The 22399-nt window shown below is 33.5% G+C and overlaps 1 protein-coding gene across 11 annotated transcripts in view; it reads right to left on the bottom strand.

The window, feature by feature from the left end:
- Window positions 1-22399, bottom strand: part of NBEA (neurobeachin) — a 457907-nt gene that overhangs the window by 311206 nt on the left and 124302 nt on the right. For all 11 annotated transcript variants that reach the window (XM_052670998.1, XM_052670989.1, XM_052670990.1 and 8 more), the window contains exons 14-24: window positions 18202-18281; window positions 17353-17415; window positions 17147-17244; window positions 15877-15969; window positions 12769-12877; window positions 7941-8022; window positions 7576-7699; window positions 7038-7230; window positions 5823-6842; window positions 1806-2023; window positions 133-286 (exon numbers count right to left, since the gene is read on the bottom strand). In XM_052670998.1, coding sequence (XP_052526958.1) covers window positions 133-286; window positions 1806-2023; window positions 5823-6842; window positions 7038-7230; window positions 7576-7699; window positions 7941-8022; window positions 12769-12877; window positions 15877-15969; window positions 17147-17244; window positions 17353-17415; window positions 18202-18281 — 2234 coding nt within the window. The remainder of the gene's footprint in view (window positions 1-132; window positions 287-1805; window positions 2024-5822; window positions 6843-7037; window positions 7231-7575; window positions 7700-7940; window positions 8023-12768; window positions 12878-15876; window positions 15970-17146; window positions 17245-17352; window positions 17416-18201; window positions 18282-22399) is intronic.

Here is a 22399-nt window from a genome sequence, read left to right as displayed (position 1 = left end):
TTCAATTTTTTTGAAAGGAATTAGTGGATAGTGGAGAGGATTCCCTAAAGAAATAAATTCAGCTGCAAACAGTAGTTTATATTACTAACAATGATTTTTAATATGACCACTAGGTGGAAATATTGTACTTACAGTTGGGGAAGTGGCTGCTGATAGCAATGGTAAAATTCCTCCACAAGCAATAATAATATTGTCAACCATCTGGGAAATGAGGTGTATTGTGTTGTGTACAAAAATAATATTTTCATTGCTATTGACAAAGTCCATCACTGACTTTGTGGAGTGACTGCAAGAACACAAACACAAAAGGATAGATTAAAACCAAATAATTGAAATGAAAGTTCAAACTTATTCTTTGTAATCAGAACACAAATGTTTCTCTGTTATTAAAGGAGATCCTTATCTACAAGGTTTTCCATGCACATTGTCAAAAATATAAACATATATATATATAAGCTGTAGTCTAATGGACAAGTTGACTGGTACCTAATTTCACACTAGGATTTGTTTCAGACACACAGTTGAGAAGAATGGCTCAAAACCTTTTATTCCCATCATGCAGTACTTTAATTCAGAAGCAGTTCTACTGTAAGCAACGTGACTGTTTCTTCAGTGTGAAAGTTATTATTCAGCTCATTAACAGAGTTCAACATACTGCACCAGTGCCATTTAAAGTAGCCCTCAAAATTCCTAATGAAATTAGGCAGGAGCTTTTCATCATTACTTTATTAAACTGTAATTTCAAAAGGCTAATCTATTAGAGTATCATTGATTGAAGAAACCTGCTGACAGTGTTTTAAGGCAGAAAACCAATAATCTGGTAATATTTTGACCTAGTATAAACTTTATTAACTAATATTAAATTTAGCATTAGACAAAACTTTGCAAGACAGATATGCTATTACCTGTAATGTCAACAACAAATTGGTGAGAAACTGTCCCATGAAACAGTTCTCCCCAAAATATAAAAAGTTGTGTGAAAATACTGAAGAATTCTGAATCTATTCACACTATGTTTTTTTCCAAAACAACCTTTTGCCAGCCAGAAAACAAAAATTAAAAACTTCAATTGAAAATATGCAAAATAAAATGTTCACCTCCAAGTGTCACATAAGCAAAGGATTACAAAAAATATTCTACAAAAAAAATTAAATCAAATTAAATTGCTTATCCTCCAACAACTGCCACAGAACAGTAAATCAAACTAGAAAGTAAATGCAATATAAATAGGTGCTTTGCAACAAATAAAGTAAACTTTTCTGTAAATCAATTATTCTGTTCTGGAAATGAGATTATACAATGTCTACCATACTGAAGGGCAACTTAAGGGCACTGGTAACAACAAGTTCTGATAAAGTGTGCAAAAACCTAGAAAATCGTCTACTTGTTATTAGAAGTAACATAATCAGAAAAACTAACTACAACCAGAAGCTGGCATGTAAAATAAAATTATCATCTACAAAAGGTGATCCCTTAGAAAAATTTATAGGACAGAGTTTTCATTTGTAAGATTTGCAGGTAGAGAAGCTCTAGTGCTAAACATATGCTGAGACAGCAGCTCAGTTTAGTCAGGTATATATGAATTACACAGTCTCTGAAGCAAATGGATGCTGAACCCATGGATAAGGAGATGTTATAAGGTGGGAAAGAGTGAAAAGAATAGATAAAAGATTTAGAAAAGCAGTTCAGCTTAAGCCAACTCTATCCTTTCCCATTATCATGGTAACATCCATTCTACAACACATCTGATTTTTCTTTGTTGACAGAACCACAGAACAAGATTTAAATAAGAAGCAATCATTTACCTTCTCCAAACATGTACATCTGTTTCTAGTGCAAAAAGCAAGTCTGTCAGGAGACGCTGGTGCATGGGAGACCATTTAAACTCTGGAATACGAAACATAGTTGTGCGTGGACCTGGACTAAACTGTCGCCGCTGCTCTTCTGTCATTGGCATCCCTCGAAATCCCAAGTCAACACGTAAATCTCGGTCTTGCTGGGTGACAGATCGACCCTGTACCGCCTGTATTAACAAGAAGGTCAGAAGTCATGCTATTTTTCTGTATTGTGTTTTTGGATAGATTACAGACTGTGAGAAAGGATAGGCTAATGCTGAACTCAAGCCCATACCACAGCAGATACTGATAATTCAACATAGGTACTATCATTTACTAAAGCTGCTACTCCAAATCAATCAGCACTGCAGTGCCGTAACTTGCCTTCCTTTCAGCTATTCACTGAAGTTTTTTATTCACATTCTTCACTTGAAATATCACAGAAAAGACCAAATACAGCCTGTACAAGGTCAGCAGTTACAAAACTGTCATATGAAACAACTGTTATTTTTATGCAGCTAGCACAATTTTTCTTGAATATTTTACTCAGAATTTGAAAAAAACTACACAGTGCTGGGATTCAAGATATCAGTGTACTTATGCATACAGTTCATCATTTTCTAAAGCCAGTTTATTCATCTGGTATTTTTAGCAGAATTGTCAGAGAATCAAATCTATTCTCCAAAACAGAGTTTTGACAATTTTGTTACATTTTGCTAATAGATTAACAGTTTTATGGATCCTCAGGACATTCTTTAGATTCTCCCAACAGGTAGAAGATGCGGATTTTATGACTCTTGTTTCCTGCGTTCAGGTTGTCTTATTAGGATCTGTATCGTGGTGGCTTTTATGTTCTATTATTTTTCCTTAGAATGATCTTCAAATAATGATTTTTCTTTTTTCTTAGAATTAGCTAACAATTTAATCTTTTTAATTATTTTTCTATAGTATGTCTTCAATTCTATTTTTATTGTTTCATAACTTAGACCATGGAAGTAAGTTTATTTTATTTTCTTTGACATTTGACCTACAATTTGAATGAAGGAACTGGGGCTGTTAATCTGGGGAAGAGGAGGCTGAGGGGAGACCTTATTGCTCTCTTCAAATACCTGAAAGGTGATTGCAGCAAGAGTGGGGTTGGTCTCTTCTCACCGGTGACAGGTGACAGGACGAGGGGAAATGGCCTCAAGTTGCACCAGGGTAAGTTTAGGTTGGATATCAGGAATCAATTATTTACAGAAAGGGTTGTGAAGCACTGGCATAGGCTGCCCAGGGAGGTGGTTGCGTCACCATCCCTGGATGTGTTTAAAAACGGTTTGCATGTGGTGCTCAGGGACACGATTTAGAAGAGGATTGTTAGAGGTAGGGCAGGATGGCTAGCTTGTGGTTGGACTTGATGACCTTTAAGGTCTTTTCCAACCTGAGCAGTTCTATGATTCTATGATTCTATCATTGATAGAAGCATTAAATCTTTTTTGAAATATGCGTTAGATCCCATCTTTAGTTCGTTGGGTATTTTTTTGCCTCCCTTCACTTCATTTGAGTAAGACATGATTACCACATTCTGATAAGACGGGGAACTGATTTTGTAGGTATGTTTTTAGAAAAATTTAAGTTAGCATAGCCATTCTCATACCACTTGTTCCCTTTTGGATACAACTATATGCATTTTCCACGATACTTGCAATAATGGAATCATAATCATAACAGAACAGAGTAGTTTTAGTCAATAGTGCTTTAGTTGCAACAGTATCTTTGATGTATGGTGCTCAAAAGACCATGAAAACCAACTATCTACTTGGGTGGCCAGCCTTAAAAACAAACCAAACAGTGTTTTCCGAGGTCTCAAAGCTGTTGAAATCAAAGCTAAAGTGTTCATATATGCTGCAATCAAATCTAACTGTAATTTTATCACTGTTCTTTACTCATGAAAATGATAATCCTTGGGTAGAATTATAGGATGCTTTAGGTTGGAACAGATCCTTAAAGACAACTACTTCCAATCCATTTTCAATATTTAATACGTTTGTATTAAAAAAAACCACAAACTTTTAACTTCATTTAAACAGAAATTACTTAACTATACTTACAGTTCATTGGGTATTTCAAAACATGTAAAGAACTGATTTAAAGATTATGACAATTTTGGTGATTACACTTTTTTTGAGAAAACTATAAAAGAGGTATTAATTGCTTAAACAAATTCATTGTGGTTTATCAAGGATTTTAGTGGGAAATAAATGCAATTTAAGTAACACATGGAGAATCAAATGAGGTAAATAAGTTTAACAGTTGTGCTTTGGACGTTTACTTAGTTTCTATACAATTTGCAAATCCAAATGATCTGTAAGGAATTTTCTGTCAATGTAAGGGTGAGGCAATTTGAAAATATTTCCATTTTCCTATCCTATAATATTTTTATAATGTCCTATAATGTTTTTATAAAGTTCATAAAGATTTACATATAATTTTTAATCCTAACATATAGTTAAAGGCTTGAGGAGTTTTTATAATTCAAGTACTGTAGGCAGAATTTATCAAAGAGGCTAAAGGACAGAATAGTCATAAGTCATAATAGTCATACACAAACAGAATGTTTGACAGCAGTATGAAATCATTAAAGACATCTTACTAACTCAGTGTTTATTTGTATATATCACTGCATAGCAGATGAATGCTTTCAGTTGCTTTTTACTCTGTAATAAAAAAAAATCATTTCGAAATAAAAACTATCCACTCCTTTTTCTTATTCTTGTCCATTCTCTCTCATTTATCAGTTTGAATGTTATTAACAGTCTTAATTTTAAGACCACAAATAAGTTCCTATCAATCTTTCTATCGAGAGTTTTCAGGACTTGTTGTTTATTACACAGAATACTTCCAAACACAGAAACATTTACACAGTGCTTGATATTCTGTCCCTGATGTGATGAGGAATTTCATAATTTTGAAAAATGCTTACAAAATAACTCTATGCATTTCTTATAATTGCTACCTAGGGAAAGTTTTGAATTCTATCTGCTCTCCTGTTCAGAAGAAAAGTTATTTCCATAGGAGAGAGACTTCAGGACCCACTAGTCAGAGTAACCAATAGTACGTTTCAGTGCAACTCTGAAACTTTATGATTTTATGGTACATACTACACAGCACCAAGAAAAGCAGTTTTTGTAAGTAATGGCTGTTTCACAGTTTCAAATCATAGAAGAAAAATAGTGCTGTGTATTATGGGCATTATAAGTAAGATAGTTAATTTGTTGGAGATAATCAAGTTTTTCACTCAATAACATTCTCAAAAGCAATCTTTGATTACTTCCTAGAGTCTATCAACAGTTCTAATATGCAAATTAATTTTGTTCTGCAGAAACAGAAGAAATCCCTAAGAAGAAAGTACGTATCTCTTCTTTTAGTGATGATCTTTGGTCTGGAACTCAAATCACAGTTTTTTTTCCACTTTCCCTAAATTAACTCCTTTCTTTGCTTGGATTTAATGTGGTGAATATTTCTGGCAGCATTCCTGTATAGGAAGGAGAAAGTGTACTAAAGTGCTATAAGACAAACTACATTGAGAATGGTCTAGCGAGAGGAAAGCAACACTTCTATGTGTATCCCATAACAAAATAGAGATATTTCTAATCTTATAAGACATGCTAATAAGAGGCCTAAAACAGAGTTCTATAAGCAATAGTTAATCTGTCTGCATAAAATAAGGGAAGTGGATGTAGATGAGTTTCTTTTAGCTTATTTATTTATTTTTTTTTAATTAAAGTATGCACAACCACAACACTTTTTTTTTACACAGATGTAAAAGATAAGAAATTTAGAAATTTTCAAAGCAAATTGGCTTGCAGGATGGACACCTGTCATATTACGCAGGAAATATACTTCAAAAAACTTCAAAAATCTCTCAGACCTCAAACTGCTAATGCATCCAGAAGTAAAGAAGAGTGATTATAAGAGATGTATATAGCTACAGCACTTGAAAGTTACCTGGGTTGTGGTAGTGGTCTGGATCTTCCGTATCTCCTTTCCTGCTTCTTTACCATCATCAGATCTTTCTGTGTCTGATATTATACTTCCTGCATCAACATTAGGTACAGTTTTGCTACCAGAAGATTCTGTCTCAAGAGTTGTGGCAGTCATTTCAGCATATTCTAATCCTTTAGATGATGAAGCCAACTCCCTCTCAGAAATACTACTCATTCCATCTGAAGTTGTGTGAATCTTGAACTCCTTGTCCTCTATTATACTTGAAGTACATGTTATATCTACACTACCCGTCATATGTGCAAGTAATCCCAAATCATCATTTACACCAAGATGCATCTGTGTGTCTTGCACATTAGGAATGGAAATATGATTACTTGAAAGTTCAGGTAGAAGTTTCTCCTCCTGACTAGGTATTTTGTCAAAGAGAAATGAGGTACTGTTAGTAGAAGGTTCATCTTTCTCATCAGCCAGAGTTATTAATGGACCATTATCTTTTTCCTCATTCTTCTTAATAATACCTACACTTCCATGAACATTGTTTTGGAGCTTCTCAACAGCAGCACTATATACATTATCTAGAAGTGATTCAACTTCTACAAGTGCACCATTTTCTCCAGTTACTAGTGTCTCTGGTGATAAATCCATATCATCAAGTTTTACTTCAGTAGCTTCTACCTTTTCAGCTTTTATATCAACTAAAAGGTCATGAACTTCTACATGCACTCCTCCTCCTGGTCTCTCAGTACTTCCAAGTACATCATCAGACACCTTTGTAGCCATAAGCAAGTCCCTTGTATCAGTACTGACAGGGTAATCTGTTTCACTTTCTGGACTTTGGCTTTGTGAAAGGTCTTCTATCTCTCGGATTTCCATTCCACCTTTTGCTCCCGTTGTCTGAGATGAAAGACCTGAGATAGTGCTTACATTACCCTTCTTCCCCTTTTTTATGTTTTCTTCCTCTTGCCTTTGATACTCTTCATACATTTTTGCGAGGTACTCCTTGTGAGCCTCATATGTGACCTTAAGAAAGAAGAGATTATGTGGATGAATACATGCTGTATCACACTGGACAAAAATTAACAAGAATCTTACAAACGCCACCTTGACATGTATGGAGATAGCCACCAGATGGCACCAAATCACTTTAAATCTTAATACATTACTAGTCACTGTGCGGGAGTTACCAGCATATAAAAACATCCAGTCGTTTCTTACCTTGGAATGAGCTATAGAAAGAGTATCCACCCACACTCTCCAGCCTCCCCATTCATATTTTATTGCATGATACAAGAGAATACGGAATATGTTGTAAACCATCTCAGTGATCTTCTGCTCTTCAGAATTCTTAGGGTTAATGTATCCCAGAGAAAACATCCAGTCCTGCCACACTGAACACTGAAGTAAACATCTAAAGTGAAATAATTAGGTCAAAATATATCCAAAGAAAGCTTCTTTATTTTAATATTATGATGGTTAAAACAGGAGAAAAGTAACACGGTGCATCTACTCTGAAAGTAATTCCAATGGTAAGAGAAAACCTAGAAAATACATCAGGGTCAATAAAAATTTAAATTATGTTCATAAAAGAATAACCAAATACTATTTGTGGGATAAGGAAAAGCTACCACAGACATATTACATTAATTTTTATAGATTCCATTTAAACTGTAGAGTATACAACTCTACGTATAATACAACAGATTGCTATTACTCACAAGTGAAGGAAGAGAAAATACTGTCCACAGTGACATACCTTCTGTTTTCACGGCTATTACTAAAGAGTTTTATCATATCAGACAAGAATAAACGTCGAACTTCCATCAGCTCTGCACTTGGTGTGGAGTTTTTTAACAGTGTTGCCACCACCTTAAGAATCACTTTGAAAGAATAAATTAGTTACAATCACACATTTTAAAAACATTTGGTTTAAAAACAAAATAAATTAACATAAAATTAATTGCAATTATATTTCAGCAATGAATGTAAACAGTAACTGAAACCCAAGCACACTTGATAGATGCTAATTAATTATTTGTGCTTCATGTGCCACATCCTTTCAAAGAAAATAAAATATCAAGGTAATATCTTTATTGTTTAAAAATAATATATAGTTCTTACTTGGATTCTGTATTTTCACTGTAGAATCTGGTTCTGGATGGGGTTTATGAACAACTTGAGTGCATACTTGTTCCGTCAAAATCTAAAACACAGAAGTTTATAATTTTTAATTAAATGCTACAGCTTATCTTTTTATTATTATTATTTTTTAAGGTCACCATTTATCATAGCCACATCTCAACTTCATATCCAAAATCTTGAGAAAATATTTTTATTCTTCAAGAACAGAATAAAGCTGATGTTTTATTAGATAGCTCAATAAATATCCAAGGTGTTTCAAAGAGATACACTATGAAAAATGTAATCTCTGTGCTGTGCTTCATGTTTGACTTGAAATGTTATTTCTCAAAGAAAGACAAAGCATATTAGCAATGCAAAGAGAACTGCCTAAGATGCTATTCCAATGCTCACACTTTGCCTTAATCTCTTCAAAATTTCTAGCACCTTAAAGTCTTTAACACCTGACCACTGGAGATAAAAAGGGTAGAGTTTTTTTTGCTTGAAACACTTGCAAATTCCTAATGAAGTAATTCCTATTTACAGAATACCTATTGTCAGATTGTATCTACTGTTGTTTGGACTGTGAGTATGTATTTGTTACAGTAAGTAAAATCACCATATTTGTCTCAGTTCAAAGATACACCAAATGTGTACAGCAACTCTAATATACGAACTGCAACACAGGTGTTGAATAAATACATCAGCTACATTTAAGAAAATCTCTAGTAAAATGTTTTATACTAAACAAAGATTATAGAAGTTTTCACAACCAGCATTAAAAGTGAAGCCGATTGATTAAATTTTGCTGTGAGCCAAAAGTAGCTTTCCTATAAATTTCAACTGCAGAAACTGACTTAATGCTATTTAATCAGAAAGCTGGTGAAATCAATAACTTATTCAGGTTTAAGATCCATTAATGGTGGGACATGTTAAAAATGCAAGAGTATTTCATTAACAAGTTTACTTCTGTTTAGTTAAGATACTCTGTGTATATATTGAATGTGAGATAAACCTAAACCAACAATCAACCCTCCCATTACTGCTCTCAAAACAAACATTTTTTTTTTTCCAAGAACTGAAATCAGAACAGATATATTATCTCTGCAGTAGCAATAAATGATAATAATAAACTAGAGTGAGTTTCTAGCAGTACGTAGATTATCTAAGCATTTCTGCCATGTTAACTTGGTATTACTTTTGTAAATCTGTGGTAGGGTTCTGGAAGAGTGAAAATACTCATCACCCTTCAGAAAACTTCAGTTCTGATTTTAATGCTGCTGTAAGAAACATGTCAAAATTAGGAATTCTCAGAAATGGAATGAAGATTTCAGAAATAAAGAACAAGAGACAAGAGTCAAAATTTGCCTGGGGAGAACGCTGAGCAACATGATAAAACTTTAAAGTTAGCTGTGCCTTGAGCAGAAACTTAACTTAGGCAACCTCCAGAAGTTCCTTCCAAGCTAGTTTTTCTATTCTGCTAATTTAAAAGGATATCATTTGAACATAAAAAGGTTTTAATAAATAATATTTTTTTAAGAAAACTGCATTTTATAAAAATATCCTTCATTCATAACCTTCCTATTCACTGATCAAAAATTCTTTCATGAGCACTATATAACCAAAGATATTTTCTTATATTCCTTCCATATCCAAACCTAATATTTCTTGAAAATGGGTTTTGTTTTCCTCAGCTGGGAGAGAGGAGTAGTTGTATACTACATTACATAGGAATAGCCATGTTATTTGACATAATCACAAAGACAGATCAGTATCCTGTTTCACAAATTGTCCCTGAAAAATTAATTAGCCCGTATTGAGGCAAAACCACACGTTTTGCACCAGGCTACCTGTCACTGGTTCCACGTATGCAACTCTGCCTTGAAGAGTAAGCTAAAAGTTTCATGGTGTTTATGCTGGATTTCCAAGAAATATATTTAAGCAACTATATAAACAAAACATATAATTAAATCATTTTACTGGTAATTCATATTTATTTTGAAGCATACTCTTAGCTCATTCGTTAATCAATAATCAAACTAATATCATCTGTAAACACAGTATCTTTGAGTGGGTTTTTACGTATTGATGTTTAATATAGAATGCAAATGCTTGCTTGTAAGAGAATATTGAAAATAACCACAACAGTCCATGGGTAAATCTTCTGTACTGCTGTGGTCCTGTGGCTCTGCCCTAACTATAAGCTAACATAACCGAAAACTTAAGCTTTGAAGTGCCTTTGAGTTGCAATTAGTCACTCAAGCATCTTCCCATTTCTCAAAGAACTTTAATCTGCTAAATGCAGATTGAAAACAAGTATGTATAGATGGATTCACAGCCTTATCACAACATTATCAGAAATGTATTAAATTAGGTGACATCAAAATTTGAGTGAAAACAGAGACTGAAGTCAATAAGGTCAAATAGTATGCTCAAAAATCATAAAATTCAAGACAAATACTTGTGAACATGAAATGAAGGCATTTAGGTACTGCTTTTATAAAGTTCCTTTTCTTAATCCCTTAACTCGGAGCAAAAAGTTGCTTTTTCAAAATGACTGAAATTTAACTATACCACCTCAATATTCTCAACTGAGCATGTTCATGCGTGAAGACTTTTCAGATTGTATGTTTAAAGATACTACTTCTCTCTGGGGTCTTTTTTGTATTTGATTTTGTTTATTTTCTTTTAAACACAGTTGTAAAATCCAGCAAATTAGCATATTACTTATAGATCATGCTGTGTAAAAACTAATATTAACTTGGAAGTATGTCTGGGATTCACATATTAACAATCTAACTGGGAATTTGGAGGATATACAACTTGGGGTTCAATTCCTTCACACAGACAGGTTCAGCAAATTTGGTAAGAGCACATTTAGATCTTTTCACTATGAAATTTACAGTGTCATCTGTTGAAATACTTTTTACAAAACGAATTGTCTAACTCTGTCATAGGACCAAGATTTGATAGGATTATTCTTGCTCTATCTGTTCGGATTCTGATTGGATCTGTTCGGAAGTCCAAAGATTGTATCTTGAAAATCAGCTGCAGATATAAAATCACACAAGGAAAATACAAAAAAAGAGGGCTGTGCTACTTCTGAAGATGACAGATGAAACATGGTAGGAAAAACGATGGAGATGAATGCTTTTTTAATTGGTTTCCTAAGGGCAAGATGATCTTCTAGAAACTGGGGAAGGAATGGGCTATCATTACAGATATTGGAAGAACATCCAGAGAGACTTAAGTTGCCAAGCCACAGCACAATAAGCTTACTAAGCCAGAGAAGTCACCTGATGTGTACAGCAAAAAATACATGGGCATATGTGTATGTCATTGGTAAACAGATGATGACCAAGCATTTACAAACATAGCAGAAATTTGTCTACATGACACAGATTCAGAATTCCAAATACAAGCACTCATCAAGTATTCCTACAGAATTCTATCTTTTCAGGAACCAATCCTCAGTATCCACTACATTTTTCTGTGTCTGAAAGAAAAAAAAAACCACTTTCTTTTTCCCAGTGAAAAAATCCTCAGAATAGAATCTTTGCAATTTTTAAGTTATCATTTTATGAAAAAGAACTGAAGGTTTGACAGTATGCATTTGAAGGCATACAGAAATGGTTTTGGAACAATAATGTATAAGCTAAAATGTTTACCATTAAAACTTATGTCTCTGTGAGAAACTGGTGGATGCTCATATGTCACATGTCAAATGCTCATAAGTCACATTTACTTTTCTCAGATAGTATCTTTGTTCAGCTATCATTTTACTACTAGTTGAAAAAGAAAAACAGCAATTTTCGAAAGACAAAAGTTTTAGCATAGAAGAACAGGTCTCTGGTACTTTTTTTTTTTTTTTCTTTTTTAGTGATCAACACTGAAGTATTAGGTTCTATTATATTGCCATATTGCCCTGCGTAAAACTATAAAGTTTTATAAACAACATGTAAAAAGTATGACATTTCTAAAAAATAGTCAAAACACAGAATCATAGAATCACAAAGGTTGGAAAAGACCTCAAAGATTATCCAGTCCAACCGTCTAACTATTACCAGTGTTTCTGAGTAAACCTTGTCTTGTCTGTTAGTACAGCATCTAAACGTTTCTTGAACATCCACAGGGATGGTGACTCCATCAAACAGCCCAATCCAGCGCCTGACTGCTCTTTTGATGAAGAAAGTTTTCCTAATATCAAACCTGAATCCCCCTTGCTTAACTTGAGGCTATTCCCTCTCATCCTATTAGCAGTTATGTGGGAGAAGAGGCTGAGCCTTCCCCCCACCCCACCACCAATGGAACCTCCCTTCAGCTGGCTGTATAGAGTGCTAAGGTTTCCCCTCAGCCTCCTCTTCTCTAGACTGAACAACCCCAGATCCATCAGCTGCTCCTCATAAGCCCTGTGCTCCAGATCCCTCACCAGCTTTGTTGCTCTTCTCTGGACACATTCCAGGGCCTCAGTGTTTTTCATGTAGTGAGGGGCCCGAAACTGAACACAGTACTCCAGGTGCAGCCTCAACAGAGCTGAGTACAGATGGACGATCACTTCCCTGCTCCTGCTGGCAACACTATTTCTGATACAAGCCAGGATGCCACTGGCCTCCTTGGCCACCTGAGCACACTGCTAACTCCTGTTTAGCTGAATGTGGCAAAATTCTGAGCAAAAGTGATCTTTCTTAAAACTTCTATCTAAAATTTTCTCAGATGTCTTGCAAATCAGAATATTTCAAAGCACAAAGAGTATTAAAAGGTTATATAAAAATTTAATTAAGCCATAAATTTTATCATAGAGATTAAAATCTGTATGTTTAATAATTTGTACCTCATAAAGCGTATTATATGTTGTAACGGTCACTGTATTTGTATGCAGCATCAACCTTTCTCCAAGAAGAGTGAAAAGACTGTGAGTATGCATGATTTCAACCTTTCGTCTGGAAGAGAAAATAAAAATATGCCAGCTATGTCTAAGATATTAAAGTAAATGCAAAAAAACGAAAGCTAAATGTTTTCACGTTGTTCTGAAGAGTTTTATAACCAGTTATTCTGTAAATATGATGAATGAAACATAATTTACGATCTTTCCCAATACAAATGCTATTGCAGGAATATACAAATGCTATTGCGGTAATACACAAAGGTTCTCAGCAAGAAATTGTGTATTTACAATGTGCTTTTGTGTTAAAAAAAATGGCCCAGAATTCTCATACACCATAATCCTAAAGAAGTATGAAATTCATAGTGATTGAGGAGAATTTTATAGTCAGGACCAAGAAAAAATATCATCTTAAAAAGTTGAAAAGAAAGCAGCTCACATCAGTGAATTCCATCTGTCCTAAAAACTAGTATTGTTTAACGAAATACAGCATCATAAATAGAATACTTACTGTATATTTCATCATTATATTTATCTACTACCATAAAAATACAAAACAAATACAAATACAAAATACAAAACAAATACAAAACAAAAATAATTATTCAGATTAATTAGTAATGAAAGCATCATAACAATATAAAAGAAAATACACCAAAGTTTCCCAATTGTTCATTCCAAAGTTAACAAAGTTCCTTTTCCTGATTACTGATCATAACACCACAGGCTTAAATTACACAGATTTGTCCTAGAACTTTTGAAAGTAATACTTTACTTTTCAAACATCCATAAGAGAAAGTGGCAATATCTTATAACAGTGTGTACTTTTCTGCACACTGAAGAGAGAGTTATCATGGAATCATTTGAGTTGGAAGGGACCTTTAAAGGTCATCAAGTCCAACAGCTCAGTAATGAACAAGGACACTTACAACTAGATCAGGTTGCTTAGAGTTCATGAGTTGTAAGAAAAACTACATGTTCTTGTGACTATGAGGTAGTGCATGGAAGACATTTCAGAACAAGTATATCTAATCATTGCAGAAAAAAACATGTTGAACAGCCTATATAACACAGGCTAATACACTGTGTATCTATAATTTGCTGTATTTGAGATTATATATATTTTCAAATAAAATGCTATAAATGTAAAAGCACATATAACTCTGTTTTAGGAAGATTTAAAAGTGTAGATTAAAAAAAAAAAACACAAGTAAATGACTATCACTGTTTTCAGTGATGAAGTAGGAAAAGTCAAGGAGGCAGAGAAGAAAAAGAACAGGATTTTGCCTCCTTCAAAGGTTAGGTAAAGTAAACTATCACCACAGATGACAAAGAAAAATCAAGTAATTTAACTAATCTCCCAGCACATCACTAGTCACTTCTCCAGGTAATCAATTACTTTCACTCTGTAGCTTAATCTGCACAGAATATCCATGAATGGTAATTGTTTTTTCATGTATACATTGGTTATTAACATTGTATTGTTTCAGGTTTCATAAATTATAACATCTCTTTATGCAATTATGCTTTAGAATATTAAAATAGAATTGCAACAGAATGCCTGCTTCCTGTAATATGAAATAAATTTATACGTAGTTTATAATTTTATGTGGTTTAAATTTTTATAATTTCTTAGAATATCCTGTGTTTGACCACAGCTTTATATAACAATGCATATGAAGATGTGCACAAATAGGCACATTTCACAGGCATTAGCTGTGAGATCTGAAAATGGAGAGGATTTTTACATGCTGAAGTTGACCATAAAGTGAACAATTACCAATAACCCAGAGGTTGCGTTGTTTTTTTTTTTCCTAAATGAAAGTAACAGAATATTCAAAGATATCTTGGAAGATGTGGAACATACAAATGGATCTCAATGAAAAATAAGTTATTTAACTTAAACTCTAGTTTGCTAGATATGTTATAAATGAATTAAACAAGTGTACTTATTTGGAAAAAGGCCTCCAATCAAATCTTCAACTGGTGTACTTTACTTAATCCAACTTCAATTAATTTCAATGATTTTCAGTAAGTTCTAATGTTAGAAAAGTCCTTTGAGATTCTTGAGTGGTCTAAGAATTTGCTTTATCAATTCCCAGAACACTACTTGGCTTGCTCAATCCCAAAAGAAAATCCCATTTGTGAGTGTGTTCTCAGTTAACCAGCTCTCAATTATGGTGTCATACTTCACTGACCTTACTGAGACAAGTTTGTCTAGCAATACTGCACTCTGGCTGACCTCAAAGCTTCTTTTCCTACTATGGTTTTATATGATGAAGTCTACTGTGAAGAGCACTGGTAATTTCCATCCTACATACTGGAATATTTTAATACAATGGAGAAAGTGAGCAGCCCCAGGCTACACAGTACTGTATTACAAAGTACTTTTTAATTCTTTTTATCTTCAAATGAAGAAAAATGAGACTCAGTACACCTATTTTGTAACACTGGCTCATTTTAACTGTGACTATTTCTTCCTTCCTTTAGTGCAGAGGCATGTTCTTATGTGCTTTCTTTTTATTGATCATCTACTTACTCTGTTTACTTTCCTTTCTGAACATTTCCCAGTGGAATAACTTATTCTATTTCATCTTTCCCATCAGTATGAAACTATTTTTAAAAGTACTGCCCTGACACATTTATTGCAATCACACTGAAAATCTCAGTCGCAAATTTTTGATGACAGTCACATATTTTCTATTACCTTTAACTGATATATTATATATATTATATCTGAAATATATTATATATATATATATATGAAAATATATTTTCAGAAAATGTTTTTAAATAATTTTAAGGTTTAATTTTCAGTATATCATACATTTGGTAGATAATCACTCTAACTTTTCAAACTTCATTATAGGAACAAATTAACTACAAGACTTATTTTTTCTTAGTGTATAAAGACATCAACTGCACATTATTAAATAAAAAACCTACCAACTTTAAGTTATTTCCGAAGACTATCAAATTAATTAAGATAATTATCACAAAAGGATAAGAACTTAGAACTTACATACACTACTACAATAATTTTAAAATTACACTTACTTATGACCCAAGTGTTTGAGAAAATATCCAAGGACTTTCAAAGCTTGCACCCATATACTCTCACTTTTGGAAGCCAAAAGTTTATAAATTACTCTAAAAAAAGAAAACAAATTCAATACTTTAAACATCACACCTACAACTTGTTTTTCACTGAACAGTAATATTTTATAATGAGGTTATGAAATAATAATAAACTCAACCATTTACACAAAATGAAAGGATACACTGAAAACAACAAGCATAGCATAAGAATTTGATCACAAATTCTTTGTGTCAGAGGTATGGTGTCTCATCACTCAATTCAATGCTTCAGAACAGAAAGCAAAACTTCCCTAATGTTTCTATAGCAGAAAAATAAAATCAAAGGCAGGCTGAGCAGCTGTGGCTCAAGACAAAGGAAAAAAACTGGAACACGGTCACATCTTGGAGCTTCTTGAAGTACCTAGATGCTACAGAAAACAAAAAGTAACTTGTTTGCTTGTTTTGTTATTTCTGCTATAGAAAAATAAACAGAAAAAAGTGTCCTAACTGTGAGTACAACCAGTATTCCTAGTAGTTTTGTTTCAGCTTGCGCTGCCATTTCAAACAACTAAATACAAGTAGTTGCATGCAATTTTACATACTTTATAGGAAACACAGTTGAATTTATCAGTAATAACCATTTTTTCTATTTTAAAAAGTCTCTTTTGTTTTCCAAAGTACTTTGACAATAACACAAAATAAAAATCTATAGTAAGGATTAAATTATTAGCAATAAACACTGGAAAAAATGCATTACCAAAAAAAACCCCAAAAACACCAGAAATACTGCTTGTATGATCAGTTACTGAGTCTATGAACAATCACATAAACATATAAATTCCACAGATATTTTTAAAAATATTTTCAGAGAAAATATAAGAGGGTTAAAGCATGATCTCTCTCATCTTCCTCTTCTCCCCAAATTATGTAGAGCATTTAGAGTGTTCAAAATAATTCTGAGATAGATACTTGGCTTTTTGATGCTTCTTGCTAATTACATATTCTATTTGAGATGGAGAAACAAGTACAGGAGTTCATTTACCTTCAAATATGAAATTTCCTCTCAAGAAGAAAACCTCTGTCTCAGAGATATCAAAATAGTCTATTTCTTAGTTCTATGTCTAAGTTATAGCTTAAATAACTAAAATTCTTGAAAAATCATCATGTGTGATAATGTGAACAAGAAGGAATCTGGGGAATGCTAATATTGAAACTGTTTTTAAAACATTTTCTCACTTCACTGTCTTACCGTATCCCATTTCTCTGATCAAAGGCAGGTATCATGGATGCTGGATGTTCAGACATCAGTGCCACCAGCAGCTGCAGCACATCATGAATATTTTCATCCTGTATAACAAGCACCAATGTTATTCTACAAACTAACCTCAACAGCAGGCTTCTCCTAGAGATCGTACAATTGATTACAGTAAAGGACGGGTAATTACAGAAATGTACCTCGTGCATTGTGAGCAAGTAATTTAATATGCTCTGCAGTTCATCTTCTTTCACACCTCGATCCTGAAAAAATGAGATGGGATATTTTTTCAGAGAAAATTCACTCTGTAATGCTTGGCCTAAGAAAAGCTTGGACTCAGTCAAATAATACTATAAAATTACTATTTAAATTCAAAGAGCTACTCTACTTTTTTCCTTTTCTTTCCCATATCACATTGGCAGTACAAAATAGCCTGAAGTAAGTCTTCTATTCTTGCTAGATACAACTCTCATAGTGTGGGCCCTCAGATGATATCAACTATTGTTGTCACTCCTCCAAGCTCTGACACACAACCAGAAAAAATTCTAGGAATAAGCTGGGGCAGAAAGTACTTTTTTCCAGACATGTCTCAAATGGCAGATTATAAATCAAAGACCATCTGTAACAGAGAGAAAGAGCCAGAAAGAGTCCTAAACGTTTCATGCAGCAGTAGGACCTTAAAACCAATAAAGCAGTTACTAACTTAACAACTTCCACAACCTTTTCCTTTGATCTTTTTATTATCAATCTATTTTCACATAAAAATGAGCCCAAGTACCTGAACAGTTGTACAGTATTACATATTATTTCTGGAAGTACTTTTAATAAAATATATATATCTTAGTTTGGTCAGGTTAATAAGAAATATTATACGGATTTGCTACCCTTACGTTCATTGTTAGTATGTCCATCAACCTTAAAATTAACCAGAAAGAGATATAATACCTGATAGGTAGCACATATTTACATCTCTGGAAGAGGCTTATTACTAAAAAGAAAGAACCTATATAACAGTCTCAAAGATTTCCATCTGGAATAGCTTATTTTACCTTCAATATAAGTTGTTTCAGAAACAGAAGCATGAATGCTCTTAGTGATATGATTTCTTTCTGTGAGGGTCGAGGACCATCTGGAAGAAGCAAAATATACCACATTTAAATATAAGCTAATTTCTTTAATAACTGCAGCTTCTTCAGAAGATCATAGAACTTAGAACAGATTTCATATTATATTCATTGTATAAGAGCATATATTTGCAAATGATATAATCTAAAGCCTTACAGAATTACATTTTACAACTATATAACTTGAGCACTTCCATTTAAAAAAAAAAAAGAAGAAATCCATATATGTATGTATAGTTCTATATATGAATATTAAAGACATAAGAACATGAAGAGCAATAACAAGATTGCAACTCGCACAGCTAAATTAAGGTATACACTCTATAGATTTTCTTCTATGAGCTGGGAGTTGCAAATTCTAATACAGGCAACAACTCTATTCACAAAACCTAGTCAACTGACCCAATGCCATGATAAAAATGCCCAGTTCAGGATAAAAAATCAATAGTTCCATTGTTCTACACTGAGTGAAATTCCACTGGCTTCAACAGAAGTTCAGACACGCCTAGCACAAATCTACACCGTAAACTTACAATAATATAAATTGAACAATATGAAATGAATATGAAGGTGAATTTTATCTAGAATTTCTGATGACAGTAACTCAGAACAACTAAGCCACTATGTTAAATGCCGTAAGAATGAAGTCCAACAGAGCAGGAATTAATGAAATATTAGTCATGACCATTACCTGCAAGCAGAAACTGAAACCATTTAATCAAAGAGAACTAAGGATTTGAAAACAAAAACGTTAAATTTAAGCCAGCAAAAAGAATGGCTGTAATTCTTTATGCTGAAAAAAATGTGCTTGTGGAAGTATACTAGTAAAAGAAAAGTAACCAAAATACTGAGTAAGAAACTAAGAGCTAAAACAACTACATTCACTTGAACCTTGCTTTATGGATACTACATTCCCCCCTTTCATAAATAGTTACGGTTGAACTGGAAATTTCTTTTTTAAATTCCTACTTTTCAAACAATGTGTGCCAGTCTTAGATTTTGTACAGTGAATGTAGATGAAGGTTAATTTCAGATACACAGTTAATTCACATTTCTGCTTGAAGGCGAGATGAAAGAAAAAGAGTGGCTGATTCCCTCAAGTTTTCTTCCCTGTTCTGAATGGGAGAGAAGAACTGGGTACTTTTCTGAAAGAAGCAAATAAGTCTCAGCCTTCTCCTACCATCACATGCAACAACAGTGACTGTAACCCGCTATAAAGGCTTTGATTCTACAGGAACTGTTTTCTATGAATACTGTCTAACAGTACTATGAAATACCTATTACCTATCATTAAAACAATTGGACATTTTGCTACTAAAGGCAGTACATGAAAAATCACACGTGTTTTTCTGGTTTGTTTCTAGCCAGCAGTTACTTTTTTCCCCCAAGTGAAATGCAGAATTGACTCCTCTAACTGTATCACAGAAATCTGTGTCTTCACGTTGCCTCTCTCCTCCCACACCTTATCAGGATTCATATCAGACAACGTCTGAAAACCAGGCCTAAAAAACAAGGTGTTTTGTCTCTCCTGAAAGACTGTAATTATGGAAACTGAAAGTGGAACACTAAGTGAAGAACTCTGCAAAATATTTCTGTAACAGAAATTTCAAGAAAGGATTAAAAAGAAGATATCCCAAATGATGCCAATATCAAAAGGTTCTTGAGTTTCATATTTCTTATTCAAATACCCATAGTTTCTCTGGAGATATGGGAGAACCATATTTTCAGTTCTTCAACACACAAGGAACAGAAAAGGCACCTTCTCAAATCCACTGATGACTTGACTTTCCTTTAAATATCACTCTGGTACTTATTTTGAAAAGATGAACCCTCAAACAAAAAGACTGATAATGTGATGTGAAGATTTCTCTAATAGTTTTAAGTATTATCACTGAAATGCATCACTTTGCATAGCAAGATAAGAAGAGTTAAATAATTCTCCACTCATCCTATTTGTATCCAAAATCCACAGAAGAAAATAATTAAGGAAAAAAACTACCACTAAGCAATTTTTACTCAATTGCCTGCTTCACAGGCAATTTTTAGATGCTGCAAACATTTGAAAACGTTATGATCTTGCATCTTCACATCCTATTCTGTGAGATTTAACAAAATGTTAAAGGAATTTATGTGCCAAATCAAGAGAATAGCTATAATCATAGTTCGAGTGTAAAACGTAAAACATAATCAACATTGGAGATTGTTTCCTGTGGAAACTGATTTTACTTATGCTGCTCTTCCTGATGTCAGAGTTATTTCACCAGTTTACTTTAACATGGCCTTCATCAAACACAAGTCAGCTTTTCCTGACATCTATTTACAACTGATAACTGAATCAAAAGCAAGCAAACAAAGAATAAGAGTAAAATAAGAAAGTAAAATCCATAGTTTTAAGATTAGGAAAACATTGATCCATATATGTGTATCTAACTACATATGATGGAAAATGATCAATCAAAATTACAAAAAGAAATATGAAGCAATGATACGTTTTGAAATAGTGTTTCTGATACTCAAGAAGGAAAAAGAAACACAATACAAATTTAGTATACTAAATCCAAGAAGAAATATCAGTTTGAAATATAAAAGCAATAATGAAACAGATGATAGAAAACCAAATTTGAAACAAGTATTTGAGTATATCAAATAATTCTAAGTGTTTACACCTCCTATTTTATAAGCTGACTACCAGAAGAAGCAACGGTTGAACTTTCATATTTTTTAAAGAAAACAGTGTTAGCCTAATGAGAAGCTTCAATATTCAGACAGTTTGGCTTTAAATGGGGTATACTGAACTGTCAGTATAGGAAATTTACCCACTTGGTGCTTTATTGAGACGCAAGAAGGCAATAGGACCTTGAAGCAAAAAACTTATATGTATGTAAGAGTAGAGTAAAGTAAACTATCTCTACCTAAAAAATGGTACTCCCATAAAAGATGTAGGAAATATACAATTCAGATAGCTGTGTAAATAAGCTTACATTTTTAAAAGATAGCAACTTATCCGAAAATAGTATAACACTGTCAAATTTCTGTTACTGGTAAGATTTCCATTACTGTTTCTTTCAGTTTTGAAAAGTCTGATGTAAAATTAGCTTAGAGTTTCAACTGTCTCCACTAAGGAGATGCCGTTTTGAAATGCTGGAGGGATGGGATTCCACCCAGGCTCAAGAGGTGGGCCCAAAGAAACTTAATGAAGTTTAACAAGGTCAAGCACAAGGTCCAGCAGGACATACCAAACACAGATACAGGTTAGACAGACAGTATATTGAGAGCACACCTGAAGAGAAGGACTTGAGGTTATTGATGGATGGAAAACTCAATGTGAGCTGATCTATTAAAGTGGGTCCAGGGAAGGGCCATGGACTTATTCAGAGGACTAGTGCAACTTTAGGGAAAAATAACCTCATTTTCAAGAAGAGAAAAAAAGAAGATCTAGGGTTTACAGGCCAGTCAGTCTCACCTCTGACCATGGCAAGATCATGGAGCAGATCCTCCCGAAGGCCCTTCTGAGGTACATGGAAAATAAAAATGAGGTGATTGGTGGTAACCAGCATGGCTTTACCACCAGCAAGTCATGCCTGACAACCTTGGTGGCCTTTTATCATGGAGCTAGAGAGTTAGTGGATAAAGGAAGGCCAACAGATGTCATCTAGCTGGACTTGTGCAAAGCATTTGACACTGAACCACATGACATCCTGGTCGCTGAACTTGAGAAACATAGATTTGACCAGTCAATACTATGATTTTCTCCTATTATGATACTTTCCTGTTTCTTACAGTAAAGTTACCAGTCACAGATAATAGGGCTCATGTTTTCATTCTGAAATATCAAATGCCACTTAACAAACGGAACTCCAACATCGTTGTATTTGTACATAGAATATATTCATATAATATATCTTATACATACAATGTATAAGATTTTTGCACTTACAAACTTATTTTTACCTTGTAACAAATGATAAACATGCAGAGAATATGTTGCATAGTAGCTGCATGCAGAATAGTAAAATCAACACAAAAATAACATTCTGGAATAGTTAAATTTTCCGAATTACTAAAGTTGGGGAAGCTATGAATTGCTGAAAACAGAGATGTAAAGAAAAAGCACTAGGTAATA

The sequence above is a fragment of the Tympanuchus pallidicinctus genome, unplaced genomic scaffold (assembly GCF_026119805.1).
Source record: "Tympanuchus pallidicinctus isolate F22 unplaced genomic scaffold, pur_lepc_1.0 scaffold11, whole genome shotgun sequence".
In the NCBI taxonomy this organism is placed as follows: domain Eukaryota; kingdom Metazoa; phylum Chordata; class Aves; order Galliformes; family Phasianidae; genus Tympanuchus; species Tympanuchus pallidicinctus.
The sequence above is the reverse complement of the archived record's forward strand: the minus strand, read 5'-3'. Positions and strand labels throughout refer to the sequence as shown.